Source organism: Equus quagga, chromosome 14, assembly GCF_021613505.1.
Source record: "Equus quagga isolate Etosha38 chromosome 14, UCLA_HA_Equagga_1.0, whole genome shotgun sequence".
Lineage (NCBI taxonomy): Eukaryota > Metazoa > Chordata > Mammalia > Perissodactyla > Equidae > Equus > Equus quagga.
In genome coordinates, this window is record NC_060280.1 from 45596533 (window position 1) to 45614802 (window position 18270).

General features: G+C 48.4%; 1 protein-coding gene across 1 annotated transcript; it reads right to left on the bottom strand.

Annotated features, from left to right (window-relative positions):
- Positions 1–6523: 6523 nt before the first annotated feature.
- Positions 6524–17443, bottom strand: GPR83 (G protein-coupled receptor 83). The gene is made up of 4 exons (XM_046638434.1): positions 17057–17443; positions 12515–12640; positions 10022–10155; positions 6524–7496 (listed from the first exon to the last, which is right to left on the bottom strand). The coding sequence occupies exons 1-4, from the start codon at positions 17441–17443 to the stop codon at positions 6872–6874; spliced, it is 1272 nt and encodes a 423-aa protein (XP_046494390.1). The 3' UTR covers positions 6524–6871.
- Positions 17444–18270: the final 827 nt, after the last annotated feature.

The window sequence follows — 18270 nt, forward strand, 5'->3', positions numbered from 1 at the left end:
GGAAGATGGACATGGATGTTAGCTCAGGGCCAGTCTTCCTCAGCAAAAAGAGGAGGATTGGCAGCAGATGTTAGCTCAGGGCTGATCTTCTGTAAAAAAAAAAAACAAAAGATCTCCAGAAATCAAACAGGATGCAACACAGAGAGATAAGGAGATGAAAAATATAAAAGGGAAATTAAGAGTCAAAGATAATCTAATAAGAAACTCTAATGAATGACAAGTAAGAGTTACAGAGTTAGAAAAAGAAATTGGGAATAAGTAATGTTTAATATGATATTGTCAGGTAATTTTTCAGAACCGAAAAAAGACATCAATCCTTAGAGTGAAAGATCAGACAGAGTTCTAAATAGAATAAATAAAACAAATATACACTGAGATATTTAGTAGTAAAGGTTCAAAATGTCAAAGATAAAATCTTCAAAGCTGCCTACAAAGGAAAGACATTCACAGAGCAGGCTCATCATCCCTAGCAACAGATGCCAGAAACGATAGAATAAGCTTCTCAAAATGCTGAGGGGAAAATATCAGCCAACTTGCTACTCTCTATGCAGCTGAACCATCATTCCAGAGTGAAGGCATAATAAAGTGAATTTTAGACTTTCAAAGACAGAGACATGACTTCTCATGGAGCTTTGCTATGGCAGCTACGTAAGACTGGTTCTTTGACAACCATTCCAACTGCCCTCTTGTACTACAGACCTTGAATAAATAGAAAGACATCCTATGAAGGTCTTACTTGATTTGTATAACAAAACAAAAAACAGCGCTAGGTCTGGCAAATGGAGACCTGACTTGAGCCACCACATTTGAGAGTCAGAGCCCCTCTTCTACTTTGCATACTTGAGTCAGTTTACAGATCATGGATCCCTTGAAGGAAGAAAAGACAATGACAATATCACTCTTAGGGTAAATAATTCTCCCAAGTAGCTTCTCCAAAGGGGCTCATGGAATGAGCGATGTACACATTTGGGGATAACTGGACATTGGCTTTTGGTTCAACCAATTATTAGGGATTAAAAAAAAAAAGATGCTGTCGTCCACAGGTGAGAGAGGATTATGTAGGTCAATTGATAAATGGAATTTTGGCTTGTGTCCCACTCACAGTGGGTCCACGAGTCTATTCTGTGGCTAACTGCTGGGTTCCTAAGTATGGAGTTGAAATACTTAACAACTGGCAGAATCTACTCATGAGGACAGTTACAGTAGTGTCAAGCGGAAGCTCCTGAAACTCCTCTTCCCAGGGAAAATATAAACCAAAGGCAAGATCATATCCCTAGGGGAATCTCAGAGGTTGGTGCCAATATTACATACTCGACAGGGGCAGAGGTAGTTATCCCTCTTACAGCCATTCAACTCACCTGTGTGGCCTCTGCCTAAGACTGATGGGACTCAGACCCCATGCATAGGACTGGGAATCAGAAAAGCATCCAGTTTCTCAGCACAAGTGCTGGAAAGAAGTAGAGCAATACTGGTAGGCAGAATAAAGCCCTCCCAAAGATGTGTGCATCCTAAACCCCAGAACCTGTGAATATGTTCAAGCAAAGGAAAATTCAGGTTGCAGATGGAATTAGGGTTGCTAATCAGCTGACTTTGAGATAGGGAAATTATGCTGGATTACCCAGGTGGACCCAACATAACCACAAAGTTCCTAAAAAGTGGAGGGAGAGAGGCAGAAGAAGAGAGTCAGAGGGAACTGTGACTATAGAAGGTCGGAAGATGCCATGTTGCTGGCTCTGAAGCTGGAGGAAGGCGCCATGAACAAAGAAATGTGGGTGGCCTCTAGAAGCTGGGAAAAACAAGGACATAGGTCCAACCCAGAGCCTACAGAAAGGAACACAGCTCTTCTGACACCTTGATTTTAGCCCCATGAGACCTGTGTCAGACTTCTGACCTACCTCCAGAAGTGTAAGATAAATTTGTGTGGTTTAAGCCACTAAGGCTGTGGTCATTTGTTATGGCAGCAATAGAAAACGAATACAAATGCCTTAAAAGTTCTAAGAGAAAATTATTTTTAACTTATTATCCTGTATTTAGATATAGTACTAATTATATGTCAAACTAAAGACATTTCCAGACATACAAAGTCTAAAAAGAAATTAGCCGTTATGCACCATTTCTTGGGCAACTGCTGGAAGATGTAGTCTTCCCAAATGAGGGAGAAAACAAAAAAAGAAGACAGGGATCAAGGAAACTGGAACATCTAACCACTGAGGAGAGGAGAAGGCGAGTCCAGGGAGAGCAAGTGTTCTGCAGACACAGAGATCAGCAAGTCGGGGGTAGAGGCGCTGAGTTGGCCCTGGAGGTGTGGGGGAGGGGCGCTGGCAGAACACTTGATGTGTGTGGTCACGTCCACAGGGGTTTTAACTATTTTGAAAAATTGGGAAAGATTTAGCGACAGTGATATAGAAAACTAAACAAAAGACACAGAGAGGTAAGTTTTAACTCCAGAAAAACAAGGTTGTTTTTAAAAAGGAACTATAATTGTCATATCCTACTTGTCTCGGCAGTGAGCTCTATTTGCATGTTTTAATAATACTGACATAGATGTAACTTGATTGAAAGGGTGCAGGGAAGAAAATTGAAGGCTTGGACATCCAGGTCTCCATTTCTATTGTTAGTGTTTGTTTTTCATAAACTGCAGAGGCACAGAATTGGATTAATCATAATCCTGGGTTTATGGCACACTCTTAATGTTGGTCCAGGTATGACCTGCTTTTAGCTATTTGGTTAGTTACTTGATTAGTTATTTTTAATCATGTAATAAGAACCCACGAACTCACTGCCCAAAACAAAAGCTAGAACCTTGACAATTTTTTATAACTACGTGGTCCCCCCCCACACACACACCACCCCATACCCCTTCTCCCCCATCTGGGTAACCAGTATCCCAAATCCTATGTTCATGATTCCTTTGCTTTCCTCACATTTAAGCTGAACACCCAAAATTCACGAGCAGTCTGAGGACAGGGTCCCTGCAAGACTAGCAATAGGAGGAGAGGAGGGGATGTTAACATCCATCACTTCATCCCCATGAAGCAGCAAGTAGCTTATTCACAGCAAGAGAGGCCACAAAAAGCTTATTCTCAGAAAGGAAGCTGAATCCTAGGGCTTTCTCACATGAAATACCTCTGGGGTCTTTTTCAAAGTGCATCCATCATTACATGTATCTTATTTATTCCTTCCCTAACTACTCCTTGAAATGAGAGAGAACGGTGCGTGCATGGTGGGAGGAGATGCCAAAGCAAGATGGTGAAGACCTGATCCCACAGCACTAGCAGCACCTTCTAGCATCTTCAGGTGACACTCTAAGACAAGTATGTTTCCCCAGTGGACGCTCCAAAACCCCCAGTCTTCCCACGTTTACCCCTGGCCCAAACACCTTGGCAAAGCTCCCATTTCCCCATAGCCTTTAGCTTGCACAGCAGCACAGAGGCCCTGGAGGCATGCAGTAACCAGCTTGGAGCAGTGAGGGTGTAGCTGAGTTCTGCCTGTGCTATCTGAGGTCCCCGAGGCTTGAGCTGCCTACAAGACTGCTGTTTGCTTTGGCAACCTGCCATGGTCAGTCAAGCAGGGCACCAGCAATCTGGGAGTCACTTAGAGCTTGTTCGGAAGATGCTTCTAACCAGAACTGAGCTCACAAGGCAGCATGAGATCCTGCCTGTACTAAAACCATGGATTCACTGACCACGGAGCCGCAAGGGGCCTTGGCGCTCACCTAGTCAAGCATTTCCCAAAGCATATCACTCAAGCACTGGTTTTTAGACAGTTAACAGGTTTTTGCCCAAAAATGTATCTCATAGTCAAGGAAATTTGTAGAACATTGGATCAAAAGCAAATTAAGATTCTTTTCTACATGCCCTCTCATAACCTAATCTCCAAGAAGGTAGCATTTTCCCAATTTTGCTGTGTGATCTTTAGCTGAGACTTGGTTTCCTCCCATGCAGTGGAGAAAGAACAATGCCCACCTTGGAGAATTGCTGTGAGGGTGAAGGAGCTCACGAGCTCAGAAGCATTTAGCATCGTAGCTCACAAAAGAGGTGTCAGCAAGTCTGTTCCCTTCTCCTTCACCTACGCCTTTCATTTTTCCTTCAAACTTACCCTAGGCTGAGTAAATCACCTATGTGCAACCTTCTGCGAAATTATTTGAAACTGATTTCCTGGGATCTGGATGGCATCAGGATAATTATGTATGCAATGAAGGCTTCTACCCGGCTTACCTGGTAGGATGGGGGACCCCAGGCCCAGTGGAGCAGAAACCCTGGTAAACACAAGAATGCACTACCTACCATACACTGAGGGTGGGAGCCACTCTTTAGGCTTGACTGGCAGCTTTGCCTCCTCCTGAATCACCAAGAACAGATCACCAGGTTAAAACACTCAGCACAGACTCATAATCACAAAACAGGAGACTTGGCAGCCAGCTCAGGGGAGGAAGTACTAGACCAAGAGTCAGAGGTTCTCAACTGGCTCTTCCCCCTCTCAGTGTGTGCGCTTCCTCTGCTGTACCGTGCAGGGGTGTGGGCAGATGATCTCCATGCTTTCTCCGTCTAATCCATGTGGATCCCCATTCTAAAGGTCACCAACTGTGGCCTAATCACAGGTCCAGGAAGCACAGTCCACACACCCAAAATATATTTTATTGAGACTGGAGCAATTTACAATAAAGTACTCACGACAGCACATCGGAAAGACTCAAGTTTTACAAATTTCACCTTCACAAATGCAAATCACTTTTTGCTCTGAGTTGCACAGGGAACAATGGGAAGGGGGCAGACAAGGTCCTGACAGGAGACCCAAGCCTAATGGTCATCGGTGGTCCACCCCCAGAGCAGGGCCTTCTCTGTGACTCAGCAGTGTTTCTAGACGTCCTCAGAGAGGAGCACAGTGAAACTTTCTGCATAACTCTAGAGCAGGACCAACTTTCTGTAGCCCTGCTGCCTGTTCTCTTTCTGGTTCACAGAATTTCTATGGCAACATTAAGACGAAACCGTTAGCTACTTCTTGACACCACAGAGACAACAGGCACAGACATGGGAGCCATTTGGCCTGAAAAATCCACCCGGGCATCTTCATGGGCTTAGAAAGCTCTCTGCCCCCACAAAAGTCACTTTTTTACCCACCGTTCAGAATATGATTTTTTTGCATTTTGCCTCTTGAAAATTTTCAAACATCCTCATAAATGGAGAGAATAGTATAATGAAGCCCCACGGTTCATTATAAGGAAGAAGATGATATGACCAAGTTCAGTTTTAGTTAACAGCCAAGAGATGGAAGTGAACCTTGTCCCAGCCCCTTCTCCCCACACCTCGGTTTTCCTCTCAGCTCCGCATCTGTGCTTTTCTTACAGGATCGATCTGGTGTTAGAAAGAAACCGAAAACCAGTGCGAGGGTGAAAATTGTTTAGGGCTGGTGAATTAAGCTCCATTCTGCCTGACGAGTCTCTCTTCTGGGTGACACAGTGAGTCACATGGAAGGTGATGAAAACACTCAGTCTCTGGAATGAGATTTCTCTGGCAAGTGGAGTACTTAAGGACTATCACAATGCCATAGGTTTCTGTAAATGACACGTGAGCTGCCAGAGTTGACGATGATGTTGACAGAGTCATCTTTAGGGAAGTGGTGTGAAGAAGCCTTATTATTCAGACAACACAGAGGACCAGCCTGTCTAGACAGCTTGGGAGGGTGAGGTGTCCAAGGATAATTATTTCCAGCATGTTGGAAAGTCTGCTCCCTCATCTCCTGTGAAAGCAGGGCAATGTTTCATCACCTCTTGTTCTGTATGATTGCAGGAGAAAAGGATTTACACCTCCTGGATGAGTTTTGTTCCCTGGCTCATCACAATGGCTGCCATCTGAGGAGTCGTACTTCAGCCATGCCCTTCCCAGCACTGGTTACAAGATGAAGGCAGTCTGTCTGCTCTGTGACTGTCTTCTCCTTGGGTTCCTCTCCCAACTCTTCCAACTATTCCTGGGAGAGGGGCTCAGAAGTCCTCTGCTCTGCCCCTGTTTCTTGCTTATCTTATGAAAAAGCATAATTCAGAATGAAACGAAAAGCACACACACATGTGCACACACAAAAACATGCATGTGCACACACACACACACAAAGGAAAAAGTCGCAAATAACCCCACAGCACGTTAACAGAACTTATCACAGGTTGGAGAAATAAAGTAGTGATTTTTATTTTCTTCTTTGTGCTTTTCTGAATTTTCCAAAGTTTTAATAATCTTTTTTGTTGTTGTTTTAAGGAAACCTGGGAATTCCTCTCTGTTTTAAAGAACCCAAATTGGTCCTTTCTTGTCATGTATCAGGCCAGGCCACCACAGGATTGTGATTTGTCCTGGTCCAACAATTTCAGAAAGCCAGGCAGGAAAACATCCGTGCCAGCTCTGGTTTGCTAACCTTTCACTGGCCACTGAACCTTTTTCAAGCAGAGCTCTGTGCATCTGGCTCAGCCACGCCCAAAGTATAACTCAGGTGTCCTTCATGGATGCTCACTGGCAGGGAGGGTTGGGAGGCAGCTGCCTGACAGTTGGAGGCAGTTGACTGACTCAGCCTCCAGCTGGGCTGAAGCTGTTGTGGGTTCTCTGGCTCAGAGATCCAGGATGATATGCCTTGTGGCGCTTCTTAGACAGGAATTCACAAACATGTGTCTAGCTGGTAGTTGCCTTTTAATTTTCATATCAATGGGGCTAGGAGACTGAGCAGAGTTTCCTAGGAACTCAAGAGGCCTATGGCTTCTGCAGAAACTTGTTTCCAGCACTGCGAAGGTCAAATTTGAGAGACAGGCTCTTTTCCAGGCTCTGTCCTTAGGCTCTTTCCTAACCTCAGCTGGAGACAGAGCCCTCCTCCTGCCTCTTCCCACTCTCCTCTAACTCATTGCCATGATGGGTTCCATGGACGACAGGTCTGTCTTCCCAGACTGGAGTTGGGAGGAGGGTAGGAGGTTGTTGGCTAGCGGAGCCCTCCGGCTCTTGCTCTTCTCTGTCCAAGCCACCCTGAAGGAAGGGACTGGGGAAGGTGGCCGTTCTTCCTGAGGCTTGGGTGGCCTTTGGCACATGCTCAGTAATGCCTTCAGCTCGATCCTGAAGTTTTCATTGAGCCAGCAGTAGATGAAGGGGTTATAGCAGGTGCTGCTCATGGCAAACCAGTGGAAGGCGAAGTAGAGGGCATTGTTGGTGCGGATGACCTTGCTGGATAGGAGGAGCACGTAGCAGTTGAGGGGGAACCAGCAGAGGGCAAAGAGGACCACCACCAGCATCAGCATCTTGATGGTCTTCTTCTTCTTGCGCCGCAGGGCCAGGTACTGCTCCGTGGTCACGTCGCCGATTGTGTTGCACAACCACAGCTTCTTGGCCACACGGGCGTAGGCCACAGAGATGATGAGGAGGGGTAGGATGTAAAGCAGGATGAAGGTGGCCAAGTCCAGGTACTTCCAGAAGAGGTCGGCCGGCTCAGGGAAATCTGGCAGGCATAGGGAGCGGACAATGTCTTCACTGGGGGAGGGGAAAAAGAGAGATAGAAAGGCGGAGAGAGAGAGAGAGAGACAGAAGGAGGGTGTGCGGTTAGTGTGGAAAGGCCTTATCCCAAGAAGCACTGGCCTCTTTCTCCACTGAGCTCCTGGTACATCTGTCTGTTATAGCACTTGATACTGCGGCCTAATTATCTGATTATATTTCTGGCTCCCCCACTAGGCTGGGAGTTCCATAAAGTTCCATAAAAGATAAGGAATACACCTAGATTTCTCAGTGTCCACTTAACTTTGTATTATTCCTAGCCCATGATAGAGACCCAATAAATATTTGTTCAATGAATGAATGAAACACTGGCGTTCCTAGTCTTAGAATTAACTTATCTTGGGAGCACAGTATATTCAGGAAATCTTGAAATTCCCCTTTGTGCTACCTGCTCCCATTCTGGAGGGGAATCAAGGAACGGGGCAAAGAAATGATGGGTCTTGAGAATGTAGGTGGCCATGCCTGAACTAACATACCTTCAGCCACTCATAAAACAAGTATTGATTTTCTTTGGAATGTATCCAGTCCTCTTTGAGCTTTTTAGGGATACCCTTGTGTGTTAGAAAACCTGGAGCTGGTGTGTTAAGAATACACAGATCATGACCTGCTGAATGAGGAGGCACAGTCCACCCACACCGGGTGGGCAGGCAGTTCCCTCAGCATCAGAACTCCCTCTTTGGGGAAGTGAAAACCCCGGGGCCATTTTGATTGAAGACACAGTTTCAATACAGTCACACAAAGGAAGTAAAGTCACAAGATTTATTACTTACAGATCCCAGAACAGGGGTGCAGTGAGCCAGGGGAAGGGCAGTCCTCCGTCCTAGGTCATGAGCAAACAGGAGACAGAACGCAGAGTAGCGAGCATTTCTTACTTATAGGGTGGTTGGGGTGTGGGTCACTAATCTTTCATGGGCTCGACTCTGAGTGGTCATTTTAAAAGGTGCCCGAGGAAAAGCAAGGTGACACGTGTGGCAGGAATCCTAAGCTCAGGTCCTTACTCTGGGCGTGAGCAGGGTTATCATGCTGTCAAATGCCTAGGCAGCAACTCAAATGGCTGTTTTGTCATTACACCATGTGGCTTCTGGCTCTTGTTATGTGTGCTGGTGGCCATCACTAGTGAAAGAAAGAGAGAACTCTCTTTGCTTTTGTTAGCAGGAAAAAAATAGCCCTCCATGGGTGAAGGCAGATGGGGAACCTGAATGCTGGGGGGTTTGGGTATGTGACTCATTCCAATGTCCTAGAACTCGGGGAGGGAGCCTTTATAAATGAGTTGACCTCGGCCTTCAGAGCTTGTTCTCTGGACCCTGCTGACGCCATAGGAGTGTGTGTAAGCAGATGTTTCAGATGGGGCAGTGCACGGCTACTGTGGGACACGTGAGCAGTGCCCTCCCCTAGGTCCCCTCAGACCCCCTTTACTTGTCTGGAGCAACAGTCCCCCAAATCTTGCCTCTGTACAAGAAACAGCTGGCACTTGTGGTCTTCTGGGTGCCTAGGACTACCCTCGGGCTGTGGAAGACACTTCCCACAGATCCACCAAGAGCCAGAAGTGGCCCGGAATCCCCATATTCCCCAGGGAGGCCTGGAATATGAAAGCCCAGCTCCTTTGCCCTAGGCGGGTAAACTGCGTTACCAGTTTGCTCCAGAGCCCCTGTGGAGCAGGCTGCGGCTTCCCGGAAACCTCCCTGCCTTAGTCTCCCTCTATTTGCTGTCCTGCTCCCCACTCCCTTACCCAGTTCTCCCGGGAGCACTTCCTCAATAAATCACCACGGGAGTCCTTCCTTTATCTCAGGTCTGCTTCTAAGGAACCTCATCTAGAGCAACTACAAACTGATGAAAATCACTCTAAACTCAGTCACTCCTTCAGTAAATATGTATCGAGGGCTTGGTACGTGGAGACAGTAAGTTGGGTGCTAGGGACACCAAGCTAGCCAATCAAGTCGGAAACAGGCCAGCGCTCCCCAACCTTCCAGTCTAGCGGGGGAGAGCGCCTTTAATGAACCAGTAGCACATACAAGTGTTTTAAAGAACTGAGTGCTTCGAAAGAAATTCTCATTCTGAGAGCATATGACAAAGAAACCTGAGTGGGAAGGAGAGCATCCTGCCGCAGACACATAGATATGTACGTTTTGTTTGTAGGTTGTGTGAGAGAATTGAAACCTTGCCATTTTAAACAAGGCCTGGGTGATTTCCAGCCTCAGTCTGAGTGAGACAGACAGAAGCTGTCTTGTCAGCTTGGTGACAGAAGCTGATCGCTATTGCCTTGACCTTGCAGACAAACGGGACAGAGAATAAGGAGGGAGCAAAAGTTGTTGAGAAGAAAAGACAAGAAAAAGCAGGAGAAATGCAGAGGATAGGCACAGGCCTGGAAGCAACAGGTTAGGAGAGAGGCAAAGAGAACAGTGTGGTGTGGCAGGTACTGTCACTCTCAGATCCCAGAGGGGCTGAGATTTCCCTCTGTCAAGTTCCTCCCAGTCCCCAGGCTGCTCCCTCCTAGTTAATCTCACCTGTACTTGAAGGTAAATAATTTCTGGCAGATGGCATGTGGGAGTGAAAAGGACGTAGCCATGGTCCAGATGACTGCGATGTAGATGACACCTTTTGTGATGGAGATGCGGGGTTTTAACGGATGCATAATGACCTGGAAAACAAGCCAACTGTGTGCATCACTGACTGAAGAAGTTTGAAACAAATGAGAAATCCAGACGTCGCAGCTTACTTGTCACAATTAAGCAGGTAGGTCATATTTATAAAGTCAGGCATCTTGTACACTCATTGAGCCCTGAGTTGCAGCAGGCAGGTGGGGCGTTCCAGCCGTGTCCCGCCCACAGCCCACATCCAGGGGTAGAAAGAGGGTGTCATCAGGACTCAGGGCTCCAGGCAGTTCAAATGCCTCTTGGCAGGTCATTCATGGCAGAACCAGGGTGCAGTGAGAGGACGGCAGTGGGGCGGGTGTGTTCTGCTTGCACGGCCTCCATAGCAAGGCTGGCAGAGGAACCAGCCATGGTCCGCCTCCACCTCAGGCAGGATCTGATCTTGTCTCCCCATGATTCTAGACTCCTTAGGTTATGAAGGGCTCCGAGAGGGTCTGACAAACATGGAGAGGAGACTCTCACCACTTAGCACGGGAAGCTGCACTGACATTTATTTGGGAGTTCAAAACACTGTTTATGAAAGCCGTTTCTAAAATTGCAATGGGGCCCAGCTTTCCCACACTTGTAATAAAGCCAGTGTTATCGGCTTCAGGCTGAAAAGCATCTTGGAATTGCTACTGTATGTGCGTGCCAATCAAGTCTCCAAAAAGATTTAAATAAAGATTTGGAAATTTAACAGCATCCTCATTTTAAGACTAGAACCATTATTTCTTGAAAAAGGCATTTTGGGACAGGGAAGTCCACCGTCCGGGAGAGAGGTCATAAAGAGCTGCCCCTGACTCAGGATGCCATCCCAGGACACACTGGACATTCTGGCTGTGACCTGAGGACTTTTTTTCCTCCCAAATTTTTCTCCAATGTTTTCAAGGTTTTACAGGAACAAGTGACTAAATTTTAGAAGGTGCCCAGCACACCTCCATTCCGGACTTTGCCATCTTTGTCCCTAATACTCCTTCGTTGTTCAGGTTGCTGAAGGAAGTGGAAGCCTGGGTCAGAGGTCCCAAATACTCCGCTGGCTTTGGGACAGGGTCCTATGTTTGGGTATATGTCACAGCAATGCTGTGACATATGTAGGCAAGGCTTACCCCCTGTTCCTTAGACCCACCCTTGGCCCAAGGATCAAGTGTCAGCTAGCTGTGTTAAATGCAGGTAAGCATAGGCCAGTAAAAGGTAACCCCTCTTGTTGAATTAGGGGAGAAGGTTAAAAAGAGGCAAGAAATACCTGTATGCAAACTTTTCACACTTTGTAAGAAAGCATCTGTAATATAAATGCCAAAAGGATGGCATTTCAGGGATAAAGCAATCTCAAAGTTTGCTGAGTCCAATTCTCTATCAGATGCACAACTCTCCTCTAGAACATCCCTATCAAGCGATCATCCAGACCTTGCTTAAATATGGCTTGTGACGTGTAACACATTACCTCCCCAGGGTGCTTGGTCCACCTTCGGACAGTCTGTTAGGAAATCCTTCTTCCTATTGAGCTGCATCTTCGAATCTGCATCTTTGAAGCCCCCTATCCCTGGTCCTTGTTGCACCTCTTGGAGCTACTCAGAATAAACTCTCTCTCTCTCTTTGTCCTGGTGGTCCTTATGACATTGGCCCTGTGGGTGCCCTTGAGTCTCCTCGCAGCAGGGTGGTCTAGTGATCAGAGCATGGGCTTGGAGCCAGACAGACTTCAGCCCTAATCCTAGCTTCATCATTCACCAAGTGTGTGAACTTGGGAAAGCTATGTAGGCAGCTTCCTGAGTTTCCATTCCTTGACTCAGCATAGACCTGAGTATGCGACATGGATTCACTGAGTTAGCATGTGCGAGGCAACTACCCTGCAGCCATCCTCCTCCAGGAGAGGCGCCCACAGGTCCTCTTCAGTTTCCTTCACCATACCCACTCATGAGTCCGATGGGGCACGGACAGTGATTGGGGCCTTCCTGCCCCACCCCCATGCCTGCTCCTGCCACCTGGACCTGCCAGCCGCTTCACCCAGTACTAGCTTGTTTTCCTCCGCAAGAGCCGGGCCAGGGAATGTCCATCTCCCAGTCAGGAGCCTCGTCTCTGACCTAAAATTACTTGCCACTTCCCTTTCATCTGTGATTTTTCCGGGTTTGCTTTTCTACCCCTAAAACAAGCAAAATGCTGGCAGTGAGTCTTAATCAGAACAACAAACTGGTAAGAATTGTTTGCAGCATCTAGCACAAAGGGTTTAACATGCCTAATCTAATCGGTCAATAAGAAGACAAATATCCTCATTGGAAAATGGGCTAAAACATTGTCCTGAGAGCTCCCGCAGCCCCGTGGAAAGCAAAGCCAGAGAGGAAAGGACAGGGAGTTGGGGGTAGGTGGCCTCACCTGGTGGCGGTCCACGGCAATGGCCGTCAGCGTCAGCGCGGAGACGTGCAGGGAGCAGTACTGGGCGAAGCGGCTGACGTGACACATGCCTTTCCCGAACACCCACGTGCTGTTCACAAAGCGGACCTAGAGACAAGCCCACAGAGGTCAGGAGACAGGCGGGCCTTGACCCTCACACTCACCCACTGTGGTCTCTGAGGAGCATCCCTCAGGAGGCTTCTTCCAGCTCCTCCCTTCTTCCACTCTACACTGCTGAATTGTGATCACACATGACTTTCTCCAGCACAACTCATTCTTCATCATTCAATTCAACAAATCCAAATCATGGTGCTGGGGCCAGGCTCCGTTAGTGCCAGGAGAGTGTGGGAAGGGTATGGGCTTTAGAGTTGAACTTCCCAGCTCTAAAGTCTCTAGCTGTGTGACCTTAGACAAAGTATGTAACCTCTCTGAACCTCAGTTTCCTCATTTGCAAAAAAAGGCTTAAAAATCTCTTCCTTATAGGTTTATTGGAAGGATTAAGTTTTTTAAAAGTCTATAAAGGGTGGAACACAAAGTCTGGTGGATTGCTAGAAAGATATTATTCAAAATAAATAGTAGCTATTTTTATGGTAATAATAAAATTTATTCTTGTCCCGTATGAGTTCAGACTAATGGGTGAGACACATCTGAAAAGTCTCAACATAGCATATGGGCTGTGCTCTTGATTGCTGGCTGAGCAGGCCTTGCAACACATCATCTGGGAAGGAGACACAGGGGCCTGGAAAGGTGTGGGCAGGGGCAGGAAGGGGCAGGGTGGGGAGAGAAGACAAGCTCCTGGGACAGTGCAGGGCTCTAGGAGCAGTCCTACGCCTCATCCCACATCATCCATGGCTATTTGCTCACTCACTCAGTACTTGAGCAGCTCCTGTGAGTGATGTCCCATGTCCGAGAGAGATTGAGCATCAACTCTGATCAAGGAGCTTCCAGGCTGGGCAGAAGCTACCTTGGGTGCAAGACAAAAAGTATTCAGTGCCCTACAGAAGGCCCAGACAAAGGGCACTGGGGCCACTGCGGGGGGTGGGTGTGAGCTGAGGCAGAGAGAGAGATGATAGAGAAAAAAACAGAGCAGATAACCCTGCAGAAAGGCTATCATATAGTGGTTCACAGCTGAGTATTTGCCACTTACTGCTGTCACCTTGGGCAAGGCACTTAGGTTCTGTGAGCCTCACTTCCCTCATCTGTAAAATGGGGCCAACTCTGTTCACAGGGTTGTTATGGAAATCAAACGAAAGATAACATATGTACAGTACACAGTAGGTACAACTGTGCCTAGTATCTAGCAAGTACTTAACACTACTAATGGCCATTATTATAACATATGAGACATTTGAGATGAGCTTTAAAGCATAGGTCAGATGTGTACACATGGAGATAAGAACAAAATGGTTGGCACTGGGTCAGAAATCTCAGGACCTGTTTGGGTAATAAGGAGTGGAATGGTTTGGCTGGAGTGAGTGGAAGAGTCTTGAGGGACAAGTCTGGCCAAATCATGAAACTAGGACAGCAGACAATGGACTTTACCCTCCATGGGGTAGGCAGGTGGGAGCCATATGAGGCTCTCGAGCAGTCCAGTAACATTATAGGGTAATGTCTAGTACTTTACAGAGCTAGAAATCTTTAGCTATTCCTACTTCTCACCTCCCACATTCAATGAATTACCAGAGCCAACCAGTGCTAACTCCAAGTGGTTTTCAAATCCATTTCCTCTTCTTCAGTCCCGAGGCCGTGGCTCTAGTGGAGTCTCCCATCATCCCACACCTGGACTATTAGAGCCTCCTAAGAGCTTTCCTCGTCCTCCAGTCTCTCATCCACTTGTAATTCAGCCTTCACATGGATAACAGTACTTTTCTTAACCCCAAATCACTTTATTGCCACCTTTCTGCTTAGAATCATCACGGCCCTCAGGACAGAGCCAGATGCCTTAGGAGTGTCCAGGTCCGTTCACGACCTGGCCCCAGCCTTCCTTTCTGGTCCACCTCAGCTCCCTCCTCCCCGGCCCGCTCCCTCACTGTGCTTCCTGCCTCTGTGGCTCCAGCTACAATGAGCCACCCAACATTCCCTCAACACACCGTGAATTTTGTTGCCCTGCGTTTGTTCCCCCGGGTCCTTGTGTCCGCATCGAGTTTTCATCTGGACCTGGGAAATTCCTCCTCATCCAGGCACCTTTGAAATGTCACATTCTTTGTACAGACTCTTTGGACCCTCTTGTAGGACTCTGGCGGGTCAGAAGGAATGACTCCTCCTGCAGGCTCCGCCACACTCTGTGTCTGTCTCTGCCATGGAAATAGTCAGCAACTGTTCGCTTGCCTCTCAGTGACCAGAGCTGGACTTCAGGCTGATTGTTGTGTGCAAAGTAGACAGGAAGGGAGACCAGGGAGGAAGGATACTGTCACCAGCCAGCCCGAAGGCAGGACTCTTTACCCAGTGGGGAAGCACGGCTGAGGGCTTTGAAGACACTCTCCTCCCCCAAACCTTTCACTCTCCCTGGTTGCCAGCACCTTGTAAGCTCTGACGGGAGTTGGGATTGGAGCAGTTACATGGGTCAGCTTCAAGGCCAAGCTGCTGTGGATCATCTTGGAAAGGGTGCTGGCTTCTCAGGACCTTGACATCCCCTCTCTCACAGGAGATCCTCTGGGGCAAGAGTTATCAGCTCTCACTGCAGCCTGACCCGGGGTCCACAGCCTCTCTCTCCACAGCCCTGTCTCTACTGCAGATCTAAGTGTGCATCCTGCTCTGTGCAGCAGCACAAGGGCCATGCCCTGAGGCCCTCCAGTTCCCATCCTGGGCAGTCCAGCCCGACCCCAGTATTGCAGTTTGTCAGGTCAGAAACCAAGAGGGGAGCCAAGGAGAGCCAGAGATGCACTCTCCGTGCTTCAAGGCAGCAGGAGGCAGTTATGGGTGGGGCATTTGGAAGTCCCTGGTTCCTTGGCTAGTGCCCAGAGGATCCTGAGTGGCCAAGAATCGGGTAAACGTAGGCTAGAAAGAGAGCAGGCAACGTCCATGGTTTGCAGTAGTGGAAGCTTAGCACGGTCCAAGAGTGCCCCGCTGTCCTCAGTTGGATGGCTTAGTGGACAGACCTCTGGACTTGAGTCAGGGGAAACAATTCTCATCCTGGCTCTGCCAATTACTAGCTGAGTGACCCTGGACGAGGGATTGAACCTCTCTGTGCCTTAGTTTCCTTATCTGCAAAATGTGAGTAATGTCCTCATATGTGAGGACAAGAGAGAGAATGTAGTTTTAAAATGTAAGATTTGGAACGATGTTCACACAGGTGGATGGGAGTTCACCGTCTTCTTTTTTGCTTCTCTGTTCTTTCTGGTTGAGTGTGTGTGCATGAAAGAGAGACAGAGAAAGAGATAGACACAGAGGGAAATGGACAGATGCTGCTTTAGTAATAACTGAAATAACAATAAGGCTATTCCATACATTGCAAAAATGTGATTTATGCTACAGAAACATAAGGCATAATTGTCATTACGATTGCTCAGTCATAACCCTCACAGTCCCAAATCATCTGAGTACCACACTCCCAAGTCACAGAGCGACAGAAATGACTCCACTAATGCCGAGTGGCCAGGGCTTGGGGAGGAGGCTCACCACCACCGTATGCAAAAGCCCCCGGGCTGCCCCTGGGCCCAAGCCCCCCTCACCCTCCTCTCTTTGCCAGCACAGCCTTCCAACACAGCCTCATTGTCAAAACACAGAAGCAAAACACAATTTGAATAAGTGGTCCAGGAAAATGCACTTAAGTTTCCATTAACAATTAGCAATTGCTTGGTTTTTCAGCTGTGGCGCAAAGCTGCCTCCCATGGCAGAGGGGGGTGGCATTTAATGAGCTGTGGGGGGGGGGGTGTCACCTAACAATCTCTGCTGACATTTCAAGGGGCTTCAATGTACTGCTTGATTATCAAACAGGCCCATGCTCAGTGACATTAAACAGGAACTGGTCACTCGTTCACAGCTGGCTGCAGACACACAATCACTGACCCCAATGCCACCAGCTGCAGAAGCTCTAGCTTAGAAGGTGATGAGAGAGAGAGAACAGAAAAACAAACCACAGAGAGATGTACAAGCAGAAAGAGTCAGAGGGAAAGGTGAGGTTAGAGACAGAGACAGGGAAAGACAGGGTCACAGAGAGGAAAACAGATGAACACACAGAAAGAGTGGCAGAGGAGAGAGAGAGAGAAAGACTTCTGAGAGAGACAAACAGAGAGACAGAGACAGAGAGATAGAAAGACAAACAGAATGATAGAGAGAGACTGACAAAATCTGAGACAGAAAAACAGAGAGAGTTGAGAGATGAGAATTTAGAGCTAAGAGAGCAAGAGAGAAAAAAGACTAAGAAAGATGAAGGCAGGAAGACAGGCAGAAGAGGGAGACAGAGAAATAAGGAGGAAGAGAAATCCAGGTGGAGAGAGAGACGACAGAGAATTGAGAGAGAGAAAAAGCTGAGAACGAGACTGAGAAGGGCAGGGGGGCGCCCGCCCAGCCCTCCGGCCTTACCAAAGTGAAGGGGGTGTTGAGGAGAGTGATCATGATGTCGGCCACGGCCAGGTTGACGATGAAGAGGCTAGTGGCCGAGTGCATTCGCTGGTTCTTGAAGATGACATGACAGACCAGGACATTGCCAAAGAGCGAGAAGACGATGATGAAGGAGTAAGCCACGATGAGCAGGGCTTTCACCGTGGGGTTCTGGGACTCGGCGCCGTAGCGCCTCCGGCCCACAAAGTTCTGCCAGTCAGAGAAGGTGTAGTTGTTCCAAGAGAAGAAGTGCGAGGCGTTGGGCACGGCCAGGGCCGCCTCCAGGCCCTCCTCGTCCATCAGGCCCTCGGGGCGCTCGGTTGCTCGCACCAATGGGAGGAGGAAGAGCAGCACGAAGTGAAGGACCATTTTGCAGAGCCGCTGCGCCCGGGACAGTGCAGTCTGGACGTCCCTGCCAGGCCGCGTGCAGTCGGGCGCGCGGAGAGGAGCGCGCGGGGCTGGCCGGGGAGGGACCCCGGGACCTCCAGCGCCCGGCGGCGCCCGCTCGCCGCTAGCCTCCAGCCCTCGATCGGCGCGCTCCGGGCTGGTTTCCGCACTTTTATGTCTCTGCTCCCACCGGGCTGCGAGCGACCGCCCCTGCCTATTGGGCAGCGCAGCATCTCTGGAGGCGACGGTGACGCGCTCCCGCTCTGCGAGCTTCACGGCTGCTCCCCCACCCCCAACCCGCTCCTACTCCAGAAATACAACTCCGGGGGGCGGCCAGGACTGTTTCTCTAAAGCACACTCGTTCACTTTGTTTCTGCTTAAACCTCGTTATTGTAAAGGGAGCAGGCAGGCAGGTGGAAGGCGCCCACGGGGTGAGTTGGGATGTGTGGGGGCATACTGCAAAGACTGGGTCCAGCTGCTGCAGGCGGCTCCCTATTCAGCGACAGGGATAAATTCCACTTGTTTCCGCCTGAGCTTCAGCCCTGCCACCGTTTTAATACTGAGGAGGATCACTGAGTCCTGACGGTTCCGGGAACAAGGTGAACAATGAAATAGATGCTACGGTTTCTCCAAGCCCCTTGAGTGACCAGACTTCAGACGGGCTGAGGGCTTCCTAGGTTGTTTCCTTCCATCGCTGAAGAATGCAGGGGGCTTTGCTTTTCAAGGAAACTCTTCAAAGCAGGAAACTCTTCTGACAGGATCAAAGAATCAAAGGGGCTAAGTAGCCATGTGCCCACTTCTTGGGTAAC